Source organism: Sorex fumeus, unplaced genomic scaffold, assembly GCF_029834395.1.
Source record: "Sorex fumeus unplaced genomic scaffold, SorFum_2.1 ptg000007l, whole genome shotgun sequence".
Lineage (NCBI taxonomy): Eukaryota > Metazoa > Chordata > Mammalia > Eulipotyphla > Soricidae > Sorex > Sorex fumeus.
This window is the reverse complement of record NW_026606064.1, coordinates 46,974,958-46,998,819: the sequence shown is the minus strand read 5'-3', so window position 1 is coordinate 46,998,819 and position 23,862 is coordinate 46,974,958. Positions and strand designations below refer to the sequence as shown.

The 23,862-nt window shown below is 39.5% G+C and overlaps 1 protein-coding gene across 1 annotated transcript in view; it reads right to left on the bottom strand.

Annotated features, from left to right (window-relative positions):
* CNST (consortin, connexin sorting protein) overlaps positions 1-23,862 on the bottom strand; it is a 104,361-nt gene that overhangs the window by 28,850 nt on the left and 51,649 nt on the right. Inside the window, exons 3-6 of the mRNA XM_056132251.1 lie at positions 18,486-18,688; positions 7,212-7,242; positions 3,343-3,429; positions 2,696-2,810 (exon numbers count right to left, since the gene is read on the bottom strand). Coding sequence (XP_055988226.1) covers positions 2,696-2,810; positions 3,343-3,429; positions 7,212-7,242; positions 18,486-18,688 — 436 coding nt within the window. The remainder of the gene's footprint in view (positions 1-2,695; positions 2,811-3,342; positions 3,430-7,211; positions 7,243-18,485; positions 18,689-23,862) is intronic.

The window sequence follows — 23,862 nt, the reverse complement described above, 5'->3', positions numbered from 1 at the left end:
AAAAGGCAGGTCTCCACCAAAAGGGAATGCCCTGCCACAGAGGCAGGGTGGGATGGGGGGGTGGGGGGTGGGAAGGATACTGGGTCCCGTGGTGGTGGAAAATGGGCACTGTGGAGGGATAGGTACTTGATCATTGCATAACTGAAACCCAAGCACAAAAATTTTTTAAGTCTATAACTGTACCTCATGGTATTTCACTAATAAAAAAATAAAAGATTTGCAGACAAATAAAAAAATGGCAGGTCTCCAAAATAATCAGATCAAAAAGTAATTCTCTATGCTGCATGAGCTAAATAACAATTACCTGAGTTTATTTCTAGATAAATGCATAGAATTTTATATTTATTCTTATAATTTTGAGGGAAGAGATAAAGAACATAAAATAATGGAGTCTTTTAAGACTCTGTACTAAAGCATCATGCTTTACATCTGTTCTCCTTTAGAATTCTGAATCATCTCCAAAGAATTAAAAATATATTTGAGGGGCCGGAGCAATAGTACAGCAGGTAGAGTATACTTGCCTTGCATGTGGCCGACCTGGGTTCGATCCCTGGCATCCCATATGGTCCCCCAAGCACCGCCAGAAGTAATTCCTGAGTGCAGAGCCAGGAGTAATCCCTGAGCATTGCTGGGTGTGACCCAAAAAGAAAAAAATTGCTTTGACCTCAACAAGCTGTCAAATTGCATTACCACTCTGGGTAGATCATTAATCTCTGATCTCTGGGCTGAAAACCCTGTGGCGTTTTCACAATGGGGCCTGCAAGATTCTCTGAGTCTGGCTAGGCCCAGCAACTGTAACACTCGACCTCCTCTCCATATAAACTGGCCCAGTTCCACAGCTCCTGAAGCACACAGCTGCATATGTAGCCACATGACACCTCCTCCAAATTTCACAGTACTTAGAACTATTAGATGCAGAACAAATCTGAAGGGAAAGTTTCACAGCAGCCCACCCAGCTCACTGAGTGAAAGCAGTAATGCAGGAGACTCAACTAGCACCAGCCAGCTGCAATAAATCCTTGACAATGACTTTAAGAATGCTACTGTGGACTGTCTTTGTAGTTTGGTCACTGTTTTGAGGTGCAGAAGCTTCTTAGTTTAAGACAGTCCCATTTGTCTATCTCTGTTTTCACTTGCTTGGCCAGTAGCGTGACATCTTTGAAGATAATAGTCAGAATCTGAAAAAAACCTGAGTGCCTGAGAACAGATGACTGGTTAAAGAAACCTTGGTACGTCTACACAATGGAGTACTATGTAGCTGTTAGAATAGATGAAGTCATGACATTTACATACAAGTGGTACTACATGGAAAGTATCATGCTAAGCGAAATGAGTCAGAAAGAGAGGGACAGACATAGAAAGATTGCATTCATCTGGGGAACATAAAGTAACAAAATAGGAGACTAACACCTGACAATAGCCGAGATAAGTACCAGGAGGTTTACTCCATGGCTTGGAGGCCAGCCGAACATACTAGGGGAAAAGGCAGCTCAGACAGAGAAGGGAGCACCAAATAAAGGGTGTTTGAAGGATCCTCCCAGGATGGGAGATGCATGCTGAAAGTAGACTATAGACCGAACATGATTGCCACTCAATGCCTCTTTTGCAAACCACAGCACCCAAAAGGAGAGAGAGAACAAAAGGGAATGCCCTACCACAAAGGCAGGGTGGTATGGGGGGAATGGGGGATGGGAGGGATACTGAGATCAGTGGTGGTGGAAAATGGGCACTGTTGGAGGGATAGGTACTCGATCATTGTATAATTGAAACCCAAGCACAAAAATTTATATGTCTACAACTGTACCTCATGGTGTTTCACTAATAAAAATTAAAAAACAAAAAAAGAATGCCACTGTGAGATGTGACTATCATCATAAATTGAATTCTATTGATTTATTTTCTGATATTTCTGTACTGTAGCGGTTATCACATTCGCCTCACACGCGAAAGGTCCCCGGTTCGATCTCGGGCAGGAACATTCGGGCCTCGAGCAAATTTTCTGATAATTCCACTTGCCATTCTGTTGTGGCAAGCATATGAAGTAAATCTGTTATGTGCCTGCTAAGGGGGCAGGCGGAAAAATGGGGACACTGGTGGAAGGAAGGTCACACCGGGGTGGCCTTGGAGTTGGAACATCATCAAGCCTGAAACAACTGTATCATAAACACTTTGCAAATGATGGTATTATTTATTTATTAGTGGTATAATTTGGTTTTTAAAACTCGGTTATTTAACATAAATCAAGAAATTAAAAGTTATCTGGTAAACGTAGCTTTCCTTCCACATGTATTCTGGTCAAATATTATAATGCATTTAATCTCCCATCACACTACTCTTTAAAAATACTTTTTCTTATAACATATAAACACTAGCAAAAAACTATAATAAAAACATCCTAATGAACAATTTTGACCATTAGAATTACCTAAGGTAAAGAGATCAAAATTAGAAGTTATATTTTTTAATTTCTCATGAAAATATGCTTTGGAACTACCTACAGTTTACAGTTCACTGAGTTTTGGATAAAAACTGTGATAAATGCTGAGAAGGGAGCCTAATCAGTTTATAACCATTTTCATTTCAGTTGAAAACATTGAGAAAATCAGTAGAGACTGTGGAATCCAAATATGCAACACTATAATACTTCATCAATATTCTATTACAACTCATTCTAACCAAATACTGATATACTTACTCTTGATGTGTTGTGCAAAATTTAGTAAGCCGTTCAAAATCTTCACCATTAAATCCTTTTTCTGAATTCTTTAGAGATGTAACTGTATGTGGTTGTACAGTTTTCCATTTTGTTTCTAAATTTAAAATATTTCTTAGTCACTAGATATCAAGAAAGATATTTGGGAAGAAAAAAAATCCTAGCTAACCCTGCCAATAAATATCTTATGCAAAATTATCTCCTCAAACAATCCAAAGCTAATACAGTTAGAAATAGCTTAAGCAACTGCTTTCCAGTATAAGTGAATCATATCCCAACGGCTAAATTATTTAGTAGAGGCTGCAAAGGAACCAGAAGGAACACATAGTTCCAAGTATTCTTTTCTTCAGATTGATATGAAGGCCAAATATAAAGATAAAAATTTTTTTCATAACAATTAGAACCCTGGATTCCACCCTAGGTACCTCACAGTCCCCTGAGCAGATGGACAGCAGCCTCCAGCACCATAAGGTGTGATTCAAAAACAAACCAAAAATGCTACTTTCTTTGCAATATGAACTATAGAAATATCTATCTTCTGACTATAAGACCAGGTCAAATATATTAATTTCCTAGATAACAACTTGTGAGATCACTGGTAATTCCACATTCTGTTAGTCTGTACTCACCCCATTGTTCTTGAATGGCAGAAAGGTTTGCAAGCAATTGCTCATGATACAGTCGTTCAAGTTGAATGAATTTCATTGCTTTCTCATCTGAACAGAAAATTTGAGGAAAACAGAAATCCAAACTACTTTCGGCCTAATAGTTGAAGAGAAAGTCTTGAGTCGAGAAATTTAAAATAACAATGAGAGGTCTTCAGATATTTTTAAATTCAAACATGTGCTTAGGTGAGGTGTTTTGGTTTTGAAGTAGAAACATTTTAATGCGGCATATTATCAGCAGATACCTGGGTTCCTGGTTTACTGAGAGTATCAGTAAAAGCTAGGTTTACTGAGAGTATCAGTAAAAGCTAGGTTTACTGAGAGTATCAGTAAAAGCTAGGTTTACTGAGAGTCTGACAGTCAGACTGACAGACATACCCACTGAGGAGTCTTGGGGAGTCTTATTGTGTGCTTCTGGGCTGTTAACGCACTAAATTCCTGTTTTCTATCTATTAGTTCATCCTGGGAAGTGAGGGAGCAGGTGTGTAGCCAATTCTAGAAACTCAACAACAGTGATGCCTCTAGTGAGCACAGCTGATGGTGTCAGCACAACAGACTTAGCCTGTCAAGCCTATGGGATTTAAACATGGCATCTTATTAGGGGGATTTTGCTAGACTACTTCAAATTAGATGTTACCTATTCGGAATAAGAGTCACCTGGAATTCTGAACCTAAGGGCTTCCTCCCTCCCCCACCCCCCCATTAAATGACTTTATGCAAGCAACTATTTTAACCCTCTAATCAGGAGTCCCTGATTTCACCTTGATCCATTACATATTTCTTAATGAATACTTCCCCACTACAAGACTAAGGGAGTGGAAGTATAAATGAGCACAGAGCAAACACATGGATTTTTGGGTATCATTCAGTCAACTGCCACAGTGATTTATAATTACCAGATAATTATCTGATACCTCTCTCATGCATATGTTCTCATAAACTTCTGCCTTTTCATCTACATCACACACTTAGCATCATATTCTGGTTGTGATAAGCTATCCAACTATCTGCCTTTCTTTGGGCAATGTTCTAAAAGTTGATACAAAAAGAAGACAGGCAAAGTCACTGTTTAGGTTTTTTCCCTGCCATAATCAGAGTTCAGTACTCTCTCTTACTAGTTACCTTGGAGATATGACTGCTGGTGGGAATGTCGACTGAAAACAATACGGACGATTCTCAAAAGATTAGAAATTGAGCTCCCATTTGACCTAGCAATACCACTCCTGGAAATATATCCCGGAGAGGCAAAAAAGTATAGTCGAAATGATACCTGTACTTGTATGTTTATTGCAGCACTGTTTACAATAGCCATAATTTGGAAAAAACCCAAATGACCGAGAACAGATAACTGGCTAAAGAAACTCTGGTATATCTACACAATGGAACACTATGCAGCTGTTAGAAAAGATAAAGTCATGAAATTTGCATATAAGTGGATCAACATGGAAAGTATCATGTTAAGTGAAATGAGTCAGAAAGAGAGGGACCAACATAGAAAACTTGCACTCGTTTGTGGAATATAAAGTAACAGAATGGGGGACTAACACCCAAGATTATTAAAGATAAGTATTGGGAGGATTACTCCACAGCTTAGAAACTGGACTCACATACTGGGGGAAAAGGCAGCTCAGTCAGAGAAGGGATCACCAAGTAAATGGTGCTAGGAGGATCCGCTTGGGATGGGAGACGTACCCTAAAAGCAGAATATAGACCAAATATGATGGCCACTAAATACCTCTATTGCAAACCACAATACCCAAAAGGAGAGAGCAAAAGGGAATGCCCTGCCACAGAGGCAGGGTGGGGGGCAGGGGGGGCAGGGTGGGGATAGTGGGAGGGATGCTGGGTCCACTGATGGTGGAAAACAGGCACTGGAGGGATGGATACTCGACCATTGTATGACTGTAATGCAAGCACGGAAGTTTTTAAGTCTGTATTTGTACCTCACGGTGATTCACTAATTTAAAAAAAAATAGACTAGGGAGAAGCAGGGGCAGTTTCATTTCCCTCTCTCCATGAATTAACATTCCCCTATTTTTCTTTATAGAACATAAAACTTTACAGAACATAAAATGAAACCGTATCATTAACAGTATCATACACATGGTATTCAATAAAAACTGGGAGGAGAGCTGCAGAGAGAGTATAGTGGGCAGGGCTCTTGTCTTGCATGCAGTTGAGCTGGATTCAAATCCTGCACCACATATGGTCCCAGTGTGGCACAAAAAAACAAAAAAAAATTTTTAAAGGGGGCATTAATTAAGTCCTCCTTATAAAATAAAAAATATATAAAAATACAGTATCTGAAAAACTTATTAAAACTCTGATTAATGAATCTGATCACAGAAACTCAGATTCTGAAGTCTGTGCGTTTGCATTTATAAAAGGCTTCCAGTAAGGATGAGGAAATATATTGTATAAAAGGGAGATGCTTAGATCATCCTTGACCCCAGGGTTTAGAGAGGACAGAAAAGGAAAGAAATTGAGCAGGGAAGAGCGGGGAAGAAGAGAACAGGAAGTAATGGGTGCACAGGCATCAGGGCTTCAGTTATACTTGTGATAAGGGTGAGGGGTAGAGCCAGATATCCAAAACATGGACTTAACAACACTGAAGACATGAGATCTAAGCTGCAACCACTGGAACTCTGTGATGTGCCTGTCAAGGTGACAAGTGGAGATGGGGTAGGGGTTGCGGATGAGAGGGAATATAGAAAGACTGAAGGAGGGAAGTTGACACTTGAGGTGGGATTGGTGTTGAAATACTGTATGCCTAAAACTCAACTATCAATAACTTTGTAAATCACAGTTCTTTAATTTACAAATTTTAAAAAATAAAACAAAATAAATAAAAGGCTTGCAGCGATACTCATGCTGGTTTGCACTCTACACTGCATGATGACTATTTGTTTAGAAAAAAAGAGTCCTACACCTCAGTTTCACCAGAATTAGGTTTTTCTATATATTTGACAAGAATGGGCTATTTCTGTTACCACAGCTGCTTGATAGGCTTCAGTACAGTAACTGCTTATTCCTCAGGTTGCTCACAGGCAACGGGAAAGTCATCAAGGAGAGGGAAAGAGATCACAATAGTGAAAAAAACAAGATCATGACACATTCTTATATATCGGGTCACTCCTCAAAAGGAAAAGCAATTTTAAAAGGGGAAAGTGGAAAAATTAGGGCAGAAATTTATCTTGTGTAAGTGAACATAAGGGCTCACTTGAAAATATTTATCACTACCAGAAAAAATTTCAACCTCCCTTTGTAGATATATAGCTGCAATAAGAAAATCAAGATTTGCAATATGTAAATTATTTGACAGACTCTACCAAATAAATATTCCTTGATTTGCATATGTATTTAATTCAAGGAAAGAAAATGCAATAAATGCGTGAGTTGTAACTTTTTCTAATCCTCCTCTTTTTAAAAAACCCTAATATTAGGAAGACATGGATCAGAGATAACACATGGGTTAAGGTGTTTGCTTTGCATTTAGCCAACCCAATTTGATCCCTGAAATTGCCTATTGTTGTTTGAGCACTGGGAGTGATACCTGAACACTCTGGTATGACACAAAATACCCCTAAATTAAGAAGATCTTATTTATGAAAAATAAAATTCTGGTAGTTCTAAGAGTGTTTTCTACAGTGACTGAAATTCTTTGTATCTTGCTTTTGAAGTGGTTACACAGGAAGATTGTTAAGACCTATTTAACTTGACATATATATGAATGTACATATATTTTATTATATGTAAAATACACCTAAGTTTTTTAAAACAGGAAGTTCTCTAAGAGTTCTATAAATTTCTTGCAGAAATTAAGAAAAGGATACAGTCCTCCTCCTGGAAATAGGACTCTGCTATCTGTAAAAAATAAAAACAAAGACAATTAAATATTCAATGAAAAGAAAAATGTCAAAGAAATCAGAATCTTGAAATACTGAAAGTCTCGGACATAAAACTAAGAAAGTTCTTATTTACCTTCATTCACCAGTCCAGAAGAAATGACTTTTGGCATAGAACACATTTCTGAAGTCATCATCTCAAACAAAGTAAATGTTTGAGAACAGAGACATTTTCAGTTTTTATACAATCTCATTCTTGCTATCCTAAGTTAAGTCAAAGCAAACTTAACCAATTCATTATAGTTTGGAAATAAGAACTCTAAAGAATAATAAAAAGTGCTACAGAGACTTATAAGGCATTAACAGAGAAAGAATGACTTTGCTTACTGTAAAGTGGAAAGCTGAAATACATCACATCACAAGAGACTTTAAAATCCCATTTATGGGCCGAAGAGTCAACTCAGTGGGGTGAGTACATGCTTTGCATGTGAGAGCTCCCTGATGCTACATGATTGCCTGAGCACTGCTGGAAGCAAACACTGAGCAAAAAGCCACGAGCAGCCCCCGAGCACCACAGGGTATGTGTCCCTCTGCATCCCCCAGCCTTGCCACACCATCCAACAGAAAAACCCATCGTGTATATTTAATTTTATTTCACAAACTACCTCATGGGATACTGGTGTGGTTTTGATATTTCAGAATAGGTCAGACAAACTGCTGCCAGTTAAGTCATGATGTTTAATCTACAATACACTGTAGAGCATAAAGGGCATCAGATGGGGGTTCAGGACTGAGTTCCAGTAGAAGCTTGTCACTTTCCACACTCACTCAGGGAACCTTTTAGTTTTTTTTTAAGTCTTTAATTTGAAAAATATTGAAATCTGCATTTCGATACAATATTCTGAAGAGACCAGTAAAACAAAGTATTTGCATATTTTGGATTTTTTGAATATTTCACAGTTTTAAGTTTTATTTATTCTATGAGTCTGTAAAACAATCAAAGAAGATATTTCATTTGTAGATCACTTTCTCCATTATCCCAGATAGATGTCAAGGCAAAAAGCAATAAAGTACCTGTCAACCTTACAAATTAGTAATAAAAAGGAGTGGTTTTTCTCAAGGCATACGATAGATACCTTTTGTGTATCTGCCCATCATAAAATACATTCTGTAGATCTAAATTTTTTTCAAGTACAGCAGAGATGACCTTTATCTAAATGATAGAACACGATTTAATAAGATGATTAAGTAAAAATAAGATGATTTGCAAATCATCTCTTTGTAAAAATTTACTGGAGGTCCTCCCAAGCAGAGTTCAGGGGGCCTAGAGCCAACTTCTGGCAATTTTCAGTGAACAGGATTAGGGGATCAAGGCCAGGGCAACTTGGGCCCTACAGTGCCAGGGATTCCCCAGGCAACACCCAGAGGTCCCCAGAAGTCTCCTTGGGGAAACTATGTGGCTCAAGGGAAAGAACCAGGGCTAACTACATACAAGCCATGCACTTAACCCTTTTACTATCTATCACTCTGGCCCCTTTCTGTAAATACTTAATCTGGAGTTTTCATAAAGGACTTTGCATAATTTGATTTTTAAGATTCTTTAGTTTAGTTTGTTGCTTTAGTAGTAAAACATAACAGTACTTGCCTCAATAAAGTTAAATTGTCAATTATATTTTTAATCTACAAGATGAGAGTTGCATATACTGCAGCCCACAGTATGCTGATAAATGTTTAATAATCAGTTTTAGAATGTTGGAAAACATGTTGTTTTATAGTGTTTGCTCATGTCTATAGTCAGCACCTCTTTCAGGCCCATTTCAAGCCTTCAGAATGATAGTCACTGAAGAGAGTTCATGAGCTAATCCTAGTAGCCAGCACACTGCTGACCACACTTACTAGAATCAGTGATATCATTTTGTCTATAAACTTCCAGTAAAATTTATGACATAGCACAGGGCTCCCTACTCTGCATGACATGAGACAGAGTTTGAGGTTGTTAATCTAAAAAGTATGGTTCTTCAAAGTTACTCTTCTTGCCCCTTTTTTTTTTTGCAATTGTACATCACTGCACACAGTTGTTCCTAGCAACTTTCATTTAAGACATTTTGATGGGGCTCATACCCATCATAAATTATATTTTTTGGCATGACAAAAGCACAAATTTCAATTCATTTTCAGCTTTCCATGACAGTTACAATACTATAAAAACAACCCGTTAGAAGGAACCATAAAAAGCAATCATGAAACCCCATGCCTCAAAAGTAAAAGTTATCTCCAGGTGAGAAAGCAATTTGAATCAGTCCGTATATTTCTCCCCTGCATTTTAAATCCTTTATATTTTATTTCATATTTTATACCCTTTATATGCCTTATACACTATATATTTTCCTACCCTTGACAAGCTAGATGGTTAGAAAATATGTGATTTTCTTTGATGTCTAAGTTTCATATGTCTACATTGGGTAGGTGCAGTAGAGTTTCTGAGCCAGAGCTATGTGGGAGTTTCTGGGCCAGAGCGATAGCACAGTGGGTAGTGTATTTGCCTTGCAGGTGGCTGACCTGGGTTTGATCTAATCTCTAGCATCCCAGAGGGTCTCCTGAGCACCTCCAGGAGTAACTCCTAAGCATCATTGGGTGTGCTCCCCACCCAAGAAAAAGAAACATGGGGGTTTCAGGTGAATGGTCTTTCAGTGTTTTAGTTCTCATTCCACCATACAAGCTGTATGATGCTGGGCATATTATTTCATCTCTTAAGCCCTAGCATTTTTAAAAAATCTGTTAGAGACTCACAGTCAAGGCTGCTGAAGGATTAAGTGAGAGGATATGTATCTAGCACAGTGTCAGGTAAGCACTAAAAATAGTTTTTGAATCTGAGCCTGAGCCAGCAATACAAGATGCGAGTAGAATCATGTAAATAAAGAAATTCAAAAATCACTTTAAAAGTGCATTCAAATTAAAGTTTCCCTGATTTAAAGCTTCTTTTACGAGGAAGGGGGGAAAAAGGAGGAAATTATGCAAAACTTTAAGCAGCTCAGTAGATCTATTTCCTGTCTGAGTCTCACTTTAGTTTCATATAGCTCACTAAACATAGAGGACAGCACTTGGTACTCCTGGCTTTTACAAAAATAGCTTCCAGGTTTATGATTTCAGTTATGCAACTGAAGCTAACCAATAATCTAATTAAGTCACCATATGAAAAATTACCCACACATACCCAAGATCAAGAATTTTTAGCTTTAAGAGTTCTATGATTCAAATATCTAAGAACATATATATAAGAACATCGTCACCTTATTTCCAATGGCCTTTAGTATACATTTATGAATATAGCACCACTTTAAAAATAACCTTGAGGGGAGAAATCAGGGAGACAGCTCAAAGGGCTAGAGTCAAGCTTTGCTTGCAGAAGTCCTGGGTTTGCTTTCCCAGCCCACTCCCTCTCAGCACTGCATGGTGTAATCCAAACATTAAATTTATAAACAATTAAATAAGCACAGGACTTGGGGTGTCATTCAGCAGTTGAGACCCTTGGGTTTGACCCTGGCAACAAAAACAAAAAAATATTGCATCAAAATTAACTCTTGTCTTGGGGCCAGATCGATAGTACAGTGGGCAGGATGTTTGACTTGGATGTGGGCAATCCAGGTTCAATCCTTAGCATCCCATATGTTCCCTGAGCCTGCCAGGGGTAAATCCTGAGAGAAGAGACAGAAATAAGCCTTCAAAAAAGGGTTTTTAAAAGGGCTTTAAAAAATTAGGGCTGGAGAGATAATATAGTGGGGAGGATGCTTGCTTTGCACCCAGCCAACCTGGATTCTGTCCCAGGCATCCCATATGGATCCGTAAGCATATCAGGAGAGATTCATGAATGCAGTCCAGAATAATCCCTGAGTATCGCCAGTGTGTGTCCCCCCGCCACTCCCCCCAAAATAACTTTTGTCTCTTTTAACTTCAGGTTTCTGTTAATGGTCTATCATCCCAAAACCTGAGTAGCCTAGATTAATGTTGTTCAAACTCTTCTAGCTTTTGGCCCTGTTCCAACCTTGATTCCTTTCCAAGAATGAGGACACAAGAGTTACCAGAACTTGTGGAATACAGCTAAGGCAGTGTTAGGAGGAAAGTTTATAGCTTTGCAAGAGTTCATAGGGAAGAAAGAAAGAGCCCACATAAGTAACTTGACTTCACAGATTAAGATCTTGAAAACTGAACAAGAAAAGGACTCCCAACCCAGGCAGGATGAAGGAAATAATAAAACTTGGAGCAGAAATTAATGAGCTGGAATCCTATAAAATAATCCAAAAGATCAATGAAACCAAGTACTGGTTCTTTGAAAAAATAAACAAGAATGTTGAACTACAGGCAAGACGAGAGAGAGAGAGAGAGAGAGAGAGAGAGAGAGAGAGAGAGAGAGAGAGAGAGAGAGAGAGAGAGAGAGAGACTAGTAGATCGAATCAGGAATTAAAGGGGGGCATATCGCCATAGAAATTCAAAAGAACATCAGAGATTACTTAGAGAATGTATATGCCATGAAACAAGAGAACCCAAAAGAAATGGATAAATTCCTAGATTCCTATACCTTGCCAAGGCTGACTCAAGATTTGGAATACCTGAGCAGACCTACAACTATAGAAGAAACTGAAATGGTAAATCCAAAGTTTTCACAAAAAAAAAAAATCCCAGGCCCACGTGGATTCACTAGTGAATTCTTTCAAACCTTTAAAGAGGACATAATGCCAATCCTGTTCAGGCTTTTCCAGGAAATTGAAGAAACAGAAAGACTCCCAAACAGTTTCTATGAGGGAAACACCATCCTAATACCAAAAGCAGCCAGAGATACCACAGGAAAAGAGAACTACAGTCCAACAACTCTGATAAACAAACACAGATGCAAAGATCCTTGATAAAATACTAGCAAATAGATGCCAACAATTCATCAAAAAGATCATACACTATGACCAAGTAGGGTTCAACCCAGGAATGCAAGTATGGTTTAACATTCAAAAGGCAGTCAATAAAGGAAAAATAAAAACCATACAATCATATCAATAGATGCAGAGAAAGCATTTAACAAGATCCAGCACCTACTTATGATTAAAACCCTCAACAAAATGGGAGTTGAAGGAACTTACCTCAATATAGTCAAAGCTATCTACCACAAGTCCATAGCAAGCATTATACTCAATGGGGAAAAAATGAAAAAGCCTTCCCTCTCTGATCAGGCACAAGACAAGAATGCCCACTCTCACCACTTCTATTCAATACAGTACTTGAGGTACTAACTATAGCAGTTAGGGAAGAAAAAGATAATAATGGCATCCAGATAGGAAAGGATGAAGTCAAGCTACTACTATTTGCAGATGACATGACACTATACTTAGAAAACCCCAAAGCCTCTACCAAAAAGCTCTTTGAAATATTAGATTTGTATAGTAAAGTGGCTGGTTACAAAATCAATACCCCAAAATTCCATGGCTTTATTATATGAAAATACTGAAAGAAAAGAAAGAGATATTAGAGAAACATTCCTGTTCACAGTTGTGTCTCAGAAAATCAAGTGCCTTAGAATCAGCTTAAAGAGGTAAAGGAGCAATACAAAATAAACTACAAAATGCTACTTAAAAAATAAAAGAGGAAGAAAATGGAGATACGGATTAGGAGGATTAATACCATCAAAATTAGGAGGATTAATACCGTCAAAACTGGCAATACTCCTCAAAGCATTATACAGATTTAATGTAGTGTCTATAAGGATATGCATGGTATTTTTAAAAAATTTTTTGGTCACACCTGGCAATGCTCAGGGGTTACTCCAGGCTCTGCACTCTTTTTTGGTCACACCTGGCAATGCTCAGGGGTTACTCCAGGCTCTGTACTCAGGAATTACCCCTGGCGGTGCTCAGGGTACCATAAGGGATGCTGGGAATCGAACCCGGATCGGCCGCGTGCAAAGCAAACGCCCTACCTGCTATGCTATCACTCCAGCCCCCTATGCATGACATTTTTCAAAGAAATAGATCAAAGACTCTTGAAATTCATTTGGAATAAAAAACCCTCATGATTAGCTAACAGAATTCCTGGGGAAAAGAAGGGAGGCATCATCTTCCCAGCTTCAAACTGTAATACGCTAGTAATTAAAACATCATGGCATTGGAATAAGGGCAGACTTGCAGACTAATGAAATAGAGTTGAATATCCTGACAGAGACCCTCAAATATATGATCACTTAATCTTTGATAAAGGAGTAAGAAATGTGAAGTGGAGCAAGGAAAGCCTCTTCAACAAGCAGTATTGGGAAAACGGGGAAGCTACATGCAAAAAAAAAAAAAACTCATCTTTGAAGATGCCTTTAGCTATTCCCTTTCTAATGCCAGGCACAAAAGTCGGATCAAAACGGATTAAAGACCTCAATGTCAGACATAGAGCACATGGAGGAAAATGTAGGCAGAACCCTCTAAGACACTGAAGCTAAAGGCATCTTCAAAGATGAAATACCACTGACAAAGCAAGTGGAAGCGAATATTAGAAATGGGACTACTAAATTAAGAAGCTTTTGCACCTCAAAAGACAAGGTGACCAAGATACAGAAAAAGCCCACAAAATGGGAAAAATTATTTACCCAATACCCATCTGATAAGGGGTTAATATAAAAAAAAATGTATATATATAAGGCACTGGTAGAAATGTAAAGAAAAAGACATCCTACCCCAGTAAAAAAAAGGAAAGACTAAGTGAACAGGAACTTCCTCAAAGAAGAAATACCAATGGCCAAAAGGCACATAAAAAAATTCTCTACATCACTAATTATCACAGAGATACAAATCAAAACAACAATAAGAGATCATCTCACACCACAGAGTTTGCACACATCAAAAAGAACAAAAACAATCAGTGCTGGCATGGATGCAGGGAGAAAGGAACCCTCATTCATTGTCAGTGGGAATGCCAACTGGTCCAGCCTTCTTGGAAAACAATATGAATATTTCTCAAAAAGCCAGAAATTGAACTCCCATATGGCCCAGCAATACTGTTTCTGGGAATATACCTTGGGGGCCCAAAAACACATGCAGCACTACTCACAATAGCCAGAATTTGGAAACAATCTGAGTGCCTGAGAACAGATGACTGGATAAAGAAACTGTGGTATATCTACACAATGGAATACTATGCAGCTGTTAAGAAAAAATGAAGTCATGAAATTTGTTTATAAATGGATGGACATGGAGAGTATCATGTTCATCCATGATACTGAGTGAAATGAGACAAAAGGAGAGAGACAGAAATGGGATGATTGCACTCAAATGGGATTTTTGCACTCATCTGTGGGATATAAAAAAACATATGAGACTAATACCCATGGACAATAGAAACAAAGGCCAGGAGACTGGTCTATCAATGGAAGATTGTCACAAGTGGAAGGGCATAGGGAGGGCAGTTAGGATAGAGAATAACCACAATGACAATGATAGTTGGAAATGATCACTCTGGATGACAATGGAATACTGAAAGGAGGCAAATGGATATACATGATAACCTCTCAAACCTATATTGCAAACCATAATTCCCAGAAGGAACGAGAGAGAGAGAAAGAAGAAAAGTGGCTATTATGGAGGTATGTTAGAGTAGGGGAAAATGGGGACATTAGTGATGGGAAATGTACACTGGTGAAGGGATGGGTATTGAAACACTATATGTCTGAAACCCAATCATGAACAACTTTGTAACTGTGTATCTCATAGTGATCCAATTATAAAAAAAAAAAACCCTAATAAAACAGAAAAAAAAAGCTTGAGAGAAATAAACTATAGATTGTCAGTGAAATAATAATATTATATTAATGCCTAAGCTTACTGGGACTGATATAGCACTGTAAGTTGTACAGAAGAATATGCTAGTTCTTAATACAGGCCTCAGTGATGTGGTGATGTGATATAAAGCCTAAAAACAAATTTTTTGCTTGTTTGTCTGGTTTTGGGGCCATACCTGACTATTTCCGTGGCTGACTCCTGATTCTGTGCTCATGGCTCAATCCTTGTGGTTCTCAGGGGGCCATATTCTGTGCCAGAGATCAAACCGAGGTCATTACATGCAAGGCTCTGGCTCTTAAAGCCTCCAAATTACTTTGCAATGTTTCTGTAAAAAATATGTGTGTGGTAGAGAAAGCAAGAATATGGCAAATTTCAATAACTGGTAAATTCAGGTACAGTGTGAGGCGCTGGCAAATACTGTCATTTCTCTCTGATTTCTGTCTCCCTGGGAGGGGGCAGGTTATTTCTATTGTGGGCTAAGAATGGTGGCTATTAATGGACTCTCTTGACCTGATACCTCAGTTTGCTGCCGGTTTTGGTATCTCTGCTGATTCCTAGCAAGGAATCTTTGAGTTAGTGATAGTGAATATAAGTAAAAATGCCTAATATTTAGCTAAAGAGACACTATAAGAGTTAAAGCACCATAACAAACCAGTCCTCTGAGCATAGAGCTAGGAGAAAGTCCTGCGCACCATTGGTTGTGAACCTAAAGTAAAACAAAATGCTTAATTGCTTAATATTTGACTTTCACTTTATAGCAAGCCCTATATTGAGTGCTTGCAAGCACATTATTTCAATTATTTTTCTATAACTCTGTTGAAGAAATTTAAACTCATAAGCTAAAAATCCATCCTTTTAAACTACCACTATATTTTTCGAGTTCCCCTTCCTAGGGGAGAACATTCTGCTGAATTCTTTAAAAAGTAAATCCTATAGGTTTCAGCAAATATGTTCCTGGAGAATGGGAATGGAATATCATCTCTAAATGCATGTGTATGTGTCTTCCGATAATGAAAATACTTTCCCATATAACCTACTACTCTACTGAAATGAAACATTAAAAATTTAAAAAATCAACCTCAAGAAATTATAAATTGATGAAAAAATAAAATTTTACATGCAGCCCTTACCTAAATTTCTCCCAGTGTGCTCCAAAAGCAGATGCACTGAAGAGAATGAACACACTCTATACCCAGGATAATAAGGAATTTGATTTTTTAAATTTTATTTATTCTTTTATTTATTTTTGATTTTAGATCCACACCCATGAGTGCTCAGGACTTACTCCTGACTCACTCAGGGATCACTCCTGGCAGTACTCAGGGGACCATGTGTGGTACTAGGAGGCTCTAGGTTGTTTGGGAGGATGAAATTAACGAAATGTTAATCCCTTTGCAAACTCAATGCACTATACAAATGCCAGGAAGGCAGAAAGATTCTTTGGTGTTAGTGTTTCTCAATAGTGACATGTTAGTGCCATGTGGGCAAGATACTCTTGGTAGTTTGCTGGGCTCTCTGAGAGGGGTGGAGGAATCGAACTCCTGGCAAGCTACCCGTGACGTATTCGATATGCCAAACACAGTAACAAGTGTCACAGTGGAGACGTTACTGGGCCAGTTCGAGTAAATCGATGAACACCGGGAGGGCAGTGACAGTGACAGTGACATGTGACACTTCCGTGGTCAAAAAGTAGTACAGATTTTCTCAAAGGAATACTTGAAGCCCATTTAAAAAAAATAATATCAATTTCAAAAAAAAATCAACATTCCTCCCCTTGGGATAAAAACTATTTTACTAAAGATATTGAGGGGGGGAGTGATGGGGCCACACCCAGCAGTGCTAAGGGCTCTATGCTCAGGGATCATTCCTAGTGGGGCTCAGGGGACCATAAGGGATCCCCGGGATTGAACCCAGGTCAGCAGCATGCAAGATAAGTGCCTTACACTCTTCACTATCTCTCCAGCCTCCAATATTTATTTTGACATTACTGTTTATTGCAAGTTAAAATGAAACAATTATTTTCATTTTAAGAAAAAATAAAACAGAGTTCAAAAATCTGTGTTTTAGAAATTAGTTCTGTGTAAAAATGCTTCCTCATCTCTGTCCTCACGACTTCCCAGTCCCTCTCCAAGTTCCTCATCTTCTAATTCATCCTCCCAATCATCCTGAGTTATTTTTCCAAAATTCATATTTGATTCTGTTGCACCCAGCATTAAAAATTTTCATCCCGGGGCTGGAGCAATAGCACAGTGGGTAGGTCATTTGCCTTGCATGCGGCCGACCCAGGTTTGATTCCCAGCATCTCATATGGTCCCCTGAGCACCGCCAGGAGTAATTCCTGAGTGCAGGGCCAGGAGTAACCCCTGTGCATCGCCGGGTGGACCCAAAGAGCAAAAAAAAATTTGTCCCTAAAAGACCTTAATGTCATCAGCTCTTCAATATTGGTTTCTTTCTTTCTCTCTTCCATTTTACCCTCCAACAATAGGTCAGAGATGCCTTTGTGCAGGTTGATCTCTATTCTGGGACCAGTGCACTTTGTTCACTTACTGCCAAGCTTCCCAAAGTGGGCCATTCTACTCTACTCCCCTAAAAGGGGCAGGGGGGTTGAACCATACATTGGGAATGTGACAGTACAACTGTGGGGAAGTTTTTATTTGCTTAAAGAAGGTAGATTTGGGGCTGGAGCAATAGCACAGCGGGTAGGGCGTTTGTCTTGCACACCGTTGACCCGGGTTTGATTCCCAGCATCCCATATGGTCCCCTGAGGACCTCCAGAAGTGATTCTTGAGTGCAGAGTCAGGAATGACCCCTGAGCATCACCAGGTGTAACCCAAAAAGCAAAAAAAAAAAAAAAAAGTAGATTTCCAGGAGGTAAGGGATACTGAGCAATTTTTTTTTCCTGAAAAGGGGCAGTTTGGAACCTGGAAACTTCTGATCCCAGGAATACCTACATATCTTATAAAACCCAGCTAACTGGTCATCCTTTTTTTTTAATCACTAATGCCAAGAGAATAAAGCTAAACATAAGTTTTTGTACCTCTGCCAAATCTTAAATGTATATCTACTCAAACACTTCATACAGAATTCTATAATTATCTACAAAACTGCTTCTCCTAACCCAGAGAGACTGTCTTAAGGACATACTTAAGGCAGTCTTTGTTTCCACAGAATCTAACATAGTTTAGGGCACCTAGTTGGTGCTTACTACATTGACCCTTAGTTGTATAAAATTTATTCACTAAAAGTAATTGTTATTTCAACTACAGAAAGATTATTCAAACTCAATGCGTGACCACCAGTCAGTAATACACCAAATTTCCCATCAGTCAGTAATCCAGGTTTTCTGAGCTCACCCTGACAGGTGTAGTAGGATCAAATACACAGAATTCCATTTTAGAATATTATTACCGATACCATAGTTTTGGTGAGGCTAAGAGCGAGCAGCTTAATGTAGTACCTGATGAAGACAAAGGGGAAGTGCTCTTGAATCCAACTGCTCAACTTCACCTCTTATAAGTGAGAACAGAGTTTGCAGAGCTGGCTCTGGAGCTTCAGGCGGATCATTAGCATTGACTTCAGCAGACTCTTCAGAAAGAGCAAGTGTGGCTGCACTTAGTGCATTTTCTTGCATTAAATGAGTGGCATCTCCTGAAGAAAGTCCTTAAAGAAGTGAATAAAAGGATGGTTAGGATAACCTTTCATTATGAAAAAAAAACATGAAATGATTACTAATCATAGAGTTTTCAAGTAACATTAATAAAAAGGCTTCTGAAACACAGAGACAATAAAGAAGTTATTGATAGCACAGCGGTAGGGCGTTTGCTTTACAAGCGGGCCAACATGGCCGACCTGAGTTCGATTCCTCCGCCCCTCTCGGAGAGCCCAGCAAGCTACCGAGAGTATTCGATATGCCAGACACAGTAACAACAAAGTCTCCAATGGAGACGTTACTGGGCCCGCTCGAGCAAATATATATCTAAAAAGGGAAAAGTAGGTAAAATAAGCCTGAGAACCTCCGATTTAACTTATGCCTTCAACTGTCTACTCAATAAATCCACTACTCTGACCAATCTGGTTAATTCTTTACCTCCCGAGTGAAGCATTCTTTGCCTCTCTGAGCAATTACAGATTTTACCAGTTAGAATATTTTCCCTATGTATTTATGCTTTTTATGTTCTACCCTAACAAATTCTACACATTTCCTTATCTCATGAATTTTAAGAAAATATTCTTCTGAATCCTGTATGCAGTGCTCTGTTATGCGGGGTAGCATGACAGAAATTAGCAAACATTCTCACCTTTATTAGGTTTTAATTACTACAACACAAGGATTAACTTATATAGCATAGTATCACATTTATATCTGGCAGACTCTTCAGCATTAAGGTTCCAAGTGCTATGCTTCTATTAAAAAAAAATCACCACAGTGATTTCTTATATCTTAAGTTTAATTTTATTCTTATGAAGTTGTTCGCATGTTGGAGCGATAGCACTGCAGGTAGGGCATCTCCCTTGCACACGGCCGACCTGGCCAACCCAGGTTCGATTCTTCCACCCCTCTTGGAGAGTCCGGCAAACTACGGAGAGTATCTTGCCCGCATGGCAAAGCCTAACAAGCTACCATGATGTATTTGATATACAAACACAGTAACAAGTGTCACAATGGAGACGTTACTGGGCCCGCTCGAGCAAACTGATGAACAACGGGAGGACAGTGATAGTGACAGTGAAGTTATTCACAATAATTTGTTACATTTAATATTTCAACACCAATCCCACCACCGTATTTCGAATGTTTCCACCCTGATCTCCAAATCCTGCCCCCAAAGCAGGACCTAAATAATTTATTTTGTATTGCTTGTTATGAATAATCCACTGAAAGTAAAGTAAAGTAAAGTAAAGTAAAGTAAAGTAAAGTAAAGTAAAGTAAAGGCCCTCCCGTTGATCATCGATTTGCTCGAGTGGGCCCAGTAACGTCTCCATTGGAGACTTTGTTGTTACTGTGTTTGGCATATCGAATACGTCACGGGGAGCTTGCCAAGCTCTGCCGTGCGGGCGAGATACTCTCGGTAGCTTGCCGGGCTCTCCGAGAGGGGCGGAGGAATCGAACTCGGGTAGGCCATGCTGGCTGCGTGCAAAGAAAACGCCCTAACGCTGTGCTATCGCTCCAGAAATTTTTCCTTAGAGGAAAGTATGTGAAGATTGTTGTATTTCACCCTGGAGTCATTAAGCCCTTGTATACAAGATTACTAACATGCTGTTAAAAGTTGAGCCTTTTATTTCGGAGTCTCTGGATCATAGACATTAATAAGCTTATGTCGCACCAGAGAAAATTCCTGGGCATAACTGCCAAGCTACTGGAAGCACAGAGATATGCGGGGGGTGGGTGGGGTGGAGACACCCATTCCCAACTCCATGTGAGCCTGGAGATTTCAGTCACAAGTCCTGCATACCTGGGTTTTTCAGCAGAGTCACTCATGGATGATACTCATCTGAGCCTGTGAAGAATGGCTGGGTGATTCCTTATATCTTTTTATTTTTGTAGGAGTACTGCTATTTATTCAGCCACTGATTAGCTGATTGAATTGGACATGAACTCCACCTTAATTTTTTTATTTCTTTTTGTATTTTTATATTTATTTATTGAATTACTGTGGGAAAAGTTACCAAACTTTCAGGTTTAAGTCTTGGTCATACAATGATCAAACACCTTTCCCTTCACCAGTACTCATTTTTCACCACCAAGAACCCCAGTATACCCCCCCTCCCACCCCTCCAAATGCCTGTGAGGCAGATGGTTTCTACTTAACTCTTCTTTACATTGATTACATTCATTATTTCGACAAAAGATGCACCATTATTGTTTAGAATTTCCCCGCAAACAATCAGAATTGCTGAAAAGGCACTGTGAAATATTTTGTTTTCTATAGCTGGTTATAAGAATCATATAATGTCACACAGCCACGATTTTGGATTTCTGCAAAGAGCCAGATAATTACAAGATTGGTTTCTGTGTGTCTGGTGTTATGGCCGTGCCGGAGAGCCGCTCGTTGGGGGGTAACTCGTGACCTCGGTAGGGCGTGAAGGGTGTGCCGGTACCGCCCCCCTTCCCATGAGACTGCAGTTGCCCCATCACCGTGGGCTAATACCTGGCTTTCCAATAAACTCTGAGGTGGCAGCTACATTGCTGCCAGTGGGGGAAAAGGCGGAAGGGAGCAACTCCAGTTCCCTCCTGGGGAGGCTTGGCACTGTAGTTTAATGCATGGTTCATTCACTTTTTTGCCGCAAGCTTCTGGGCTCTGGATTAAGTCCTTTTGCCTCTGGAGTCATGGCCGTGCCAGAGAGCCGCTTGTGGGGGGCAACGCGTGACCTCTGTAGGGCGTGAAGGACGAGCCAGTACCGCCCCCCTTCCCATGAGACTACAGTTGCCCCGTCACCACTGGCTCATACCTGGCTTTCCAATAAGCTCTTAGCCAGCAGCCACCTTGTATGCAGTCCAGACGCATTTCTGCCAAAAGCCACTGGGTTTCAAGATTTGTTTCTGAGTCTCCAATATCATGGCTATTAATCAGCTTGATCAGGAGCCAGAGAGGCCGTTTGTAGGTGGCAACTCGGGGTCTCATTGGGATGGGGAGAAAGCATCGGCTTCACCCCCATGTGGTGAAGCCCAGTGTGTCTCGTCACTGCAGGCCCAAACCGGACTGTCCAGTGGCCTCTGGAGGATGGCGGTCACCAGGCCGCCAGGGGGAACAGGCCAAGGCACAAAACCTATTTCCACCTGGATTGGCCCAGCGCCAGTAACCTACTGCAGGAACAGGATGCATTTCTGCCAAAAGCCTTTGGGTTCCGAGATTTGTTTCTGAATCTCTGGGATCATGGCCATTAAGCAGTTCAATCAGGAACCAGAGAGGCCATGCCTCCAATTATATAGCTGAGCCGGAGGTGGTTTGTGGGTGTGTCTCCCACATACCTAACTTTTGGCCGTTTACTTTCTTGGTAAACTTTGCCAAGTTTTTGGGGTCTGGCCAAAGGCACAGCAGCAATTTTGGGGTATCTGAAAGTCTGACGTTGCCATCAGGCTGCTGATACACTCACCTCACAGGGACAGATTGACCTGCTGGTGGCACCATATCCCCAGATTCCTTATATCTTAAAATTTTCTTTTCTATGAATTTTATGTCATTTGGTGCCAGAAACACAAAGCCTAGGAAATAAAAACTATTCTGTAGGAACAGTACATGTGAAAACATTGGGGATGGAATCTTAGCTTTTCTAACCACAGTGGCAGTAGTGTCAATGTGGGTACAGAAACTTTCCATGGAGAACTACAAGAAAACTAAGGACTGACATTTAAAAAATAAAATTCTATTGAATTATTACTGCTTTTCTATAATACAAATACCACGAATTTCTCTCCTCCCTTTCCCCCAGCTGAAGACATTTAATCTCCTACAGACAGAAATAAGGCTACCTAAATTCTACATTTAAAGTAGAATATTACTACTGAATAATTTACTGAACATTACTCAATTTTTTTCTTTGAAAAAAAGAGAAAATTTTATAATGCTTGATCTTCAGTAAAACAAAATTTAATACTTGAAGAGTATTACCAAATAGGAATAATAGTCTCAAAGCCAGGGGAAAAAAAGAATTTGTAGATCTCTTTTCCAAAACCTTTTTTAAAAAATTCTGGAACTAGAAAAAAATATGCATTGTGTCTCTCTGTTATTTGGCCAGTGTAGATTCACAAATTCATGGTTCTTGTTAGATCCATTTACTAAATTATTTTAATAATGTTTGGATATGAACAATATATAAACAAAGCATTCATATAAAAATTGAATAGCTGACCAAAGAAATCTTGGCAGATAGAATCATAATCACCATCAACTAAGACAAAAAGAAGTTCCCAATGTATAGAGAATCCTAATGATTCTAAGAGTCAGAGAAGGTTCAGAAAGAATTAGACTAGAGTACTTGAGTCGGCAAGGGAAGGCAGAGGATGAAAAAGATAAACTAAGCACAGGTCATTTTGTTTGTGTATTTAATTATTTTTAGGTCAACCTGGTGGTGCTCAAGGTTTTTTCCTGGCTCTATGCTCAGGATGACACCTTGTGGTGGTTGGGGGATCATACACTGCCAGGGATCAAACCAAGGTCAGCAGCATGCAAGGCAAACACCTTAATCCCTGTACTATCTCTCTGGCCCTCCCTCAGATGGCCATTTCGGGTAGATTAAGAAATTGGAGAAATGAGAATATCCACACCACAAATATAGTATCTATTAGGATCACCCACTTCGGCAATGACTTAATTACAAAATCACCTAAACTCTTGAAATAACATTTCTTGCTGAGACAGAGAAACGCAAATTAAAGAGTAATGGAACTTCAATTCAGCAAAATATTTCAGCTGTCATTATTTGTAGTTTTCTTTAAAACTAAGGGACTCGCCAGTTAAGATGTCAGTTTCCATCTAAGTCAGGCCCCGTCAAACAATCAAAACACCATAGTGACTCTTATATAAGAAGTGTAGCCAGGCCAGTCCTAGGAGTCACAGCACCCAAAGACCCATTTTCCCTGAGCCATGCTGGTCCCTGCCAACTCAGCCTCTACACTAGCACTCATGGCCTCAGACTTACCCAGCCCCAGGTTTCCTAGACAGCTAGGCCCCAAACTAGCTCCTAAGGACCATAAATCCTGCCCATGCCAAACATTAAATCAATGATGGGTAGAGGGATTGCTCAGGATGGGAGATGCGTACCGAAAGTAGACTAAGAACAAAACTTGATGGCCTCTCAGTATCTGTATTGCAAACCATGATGCCCAAAAGTAG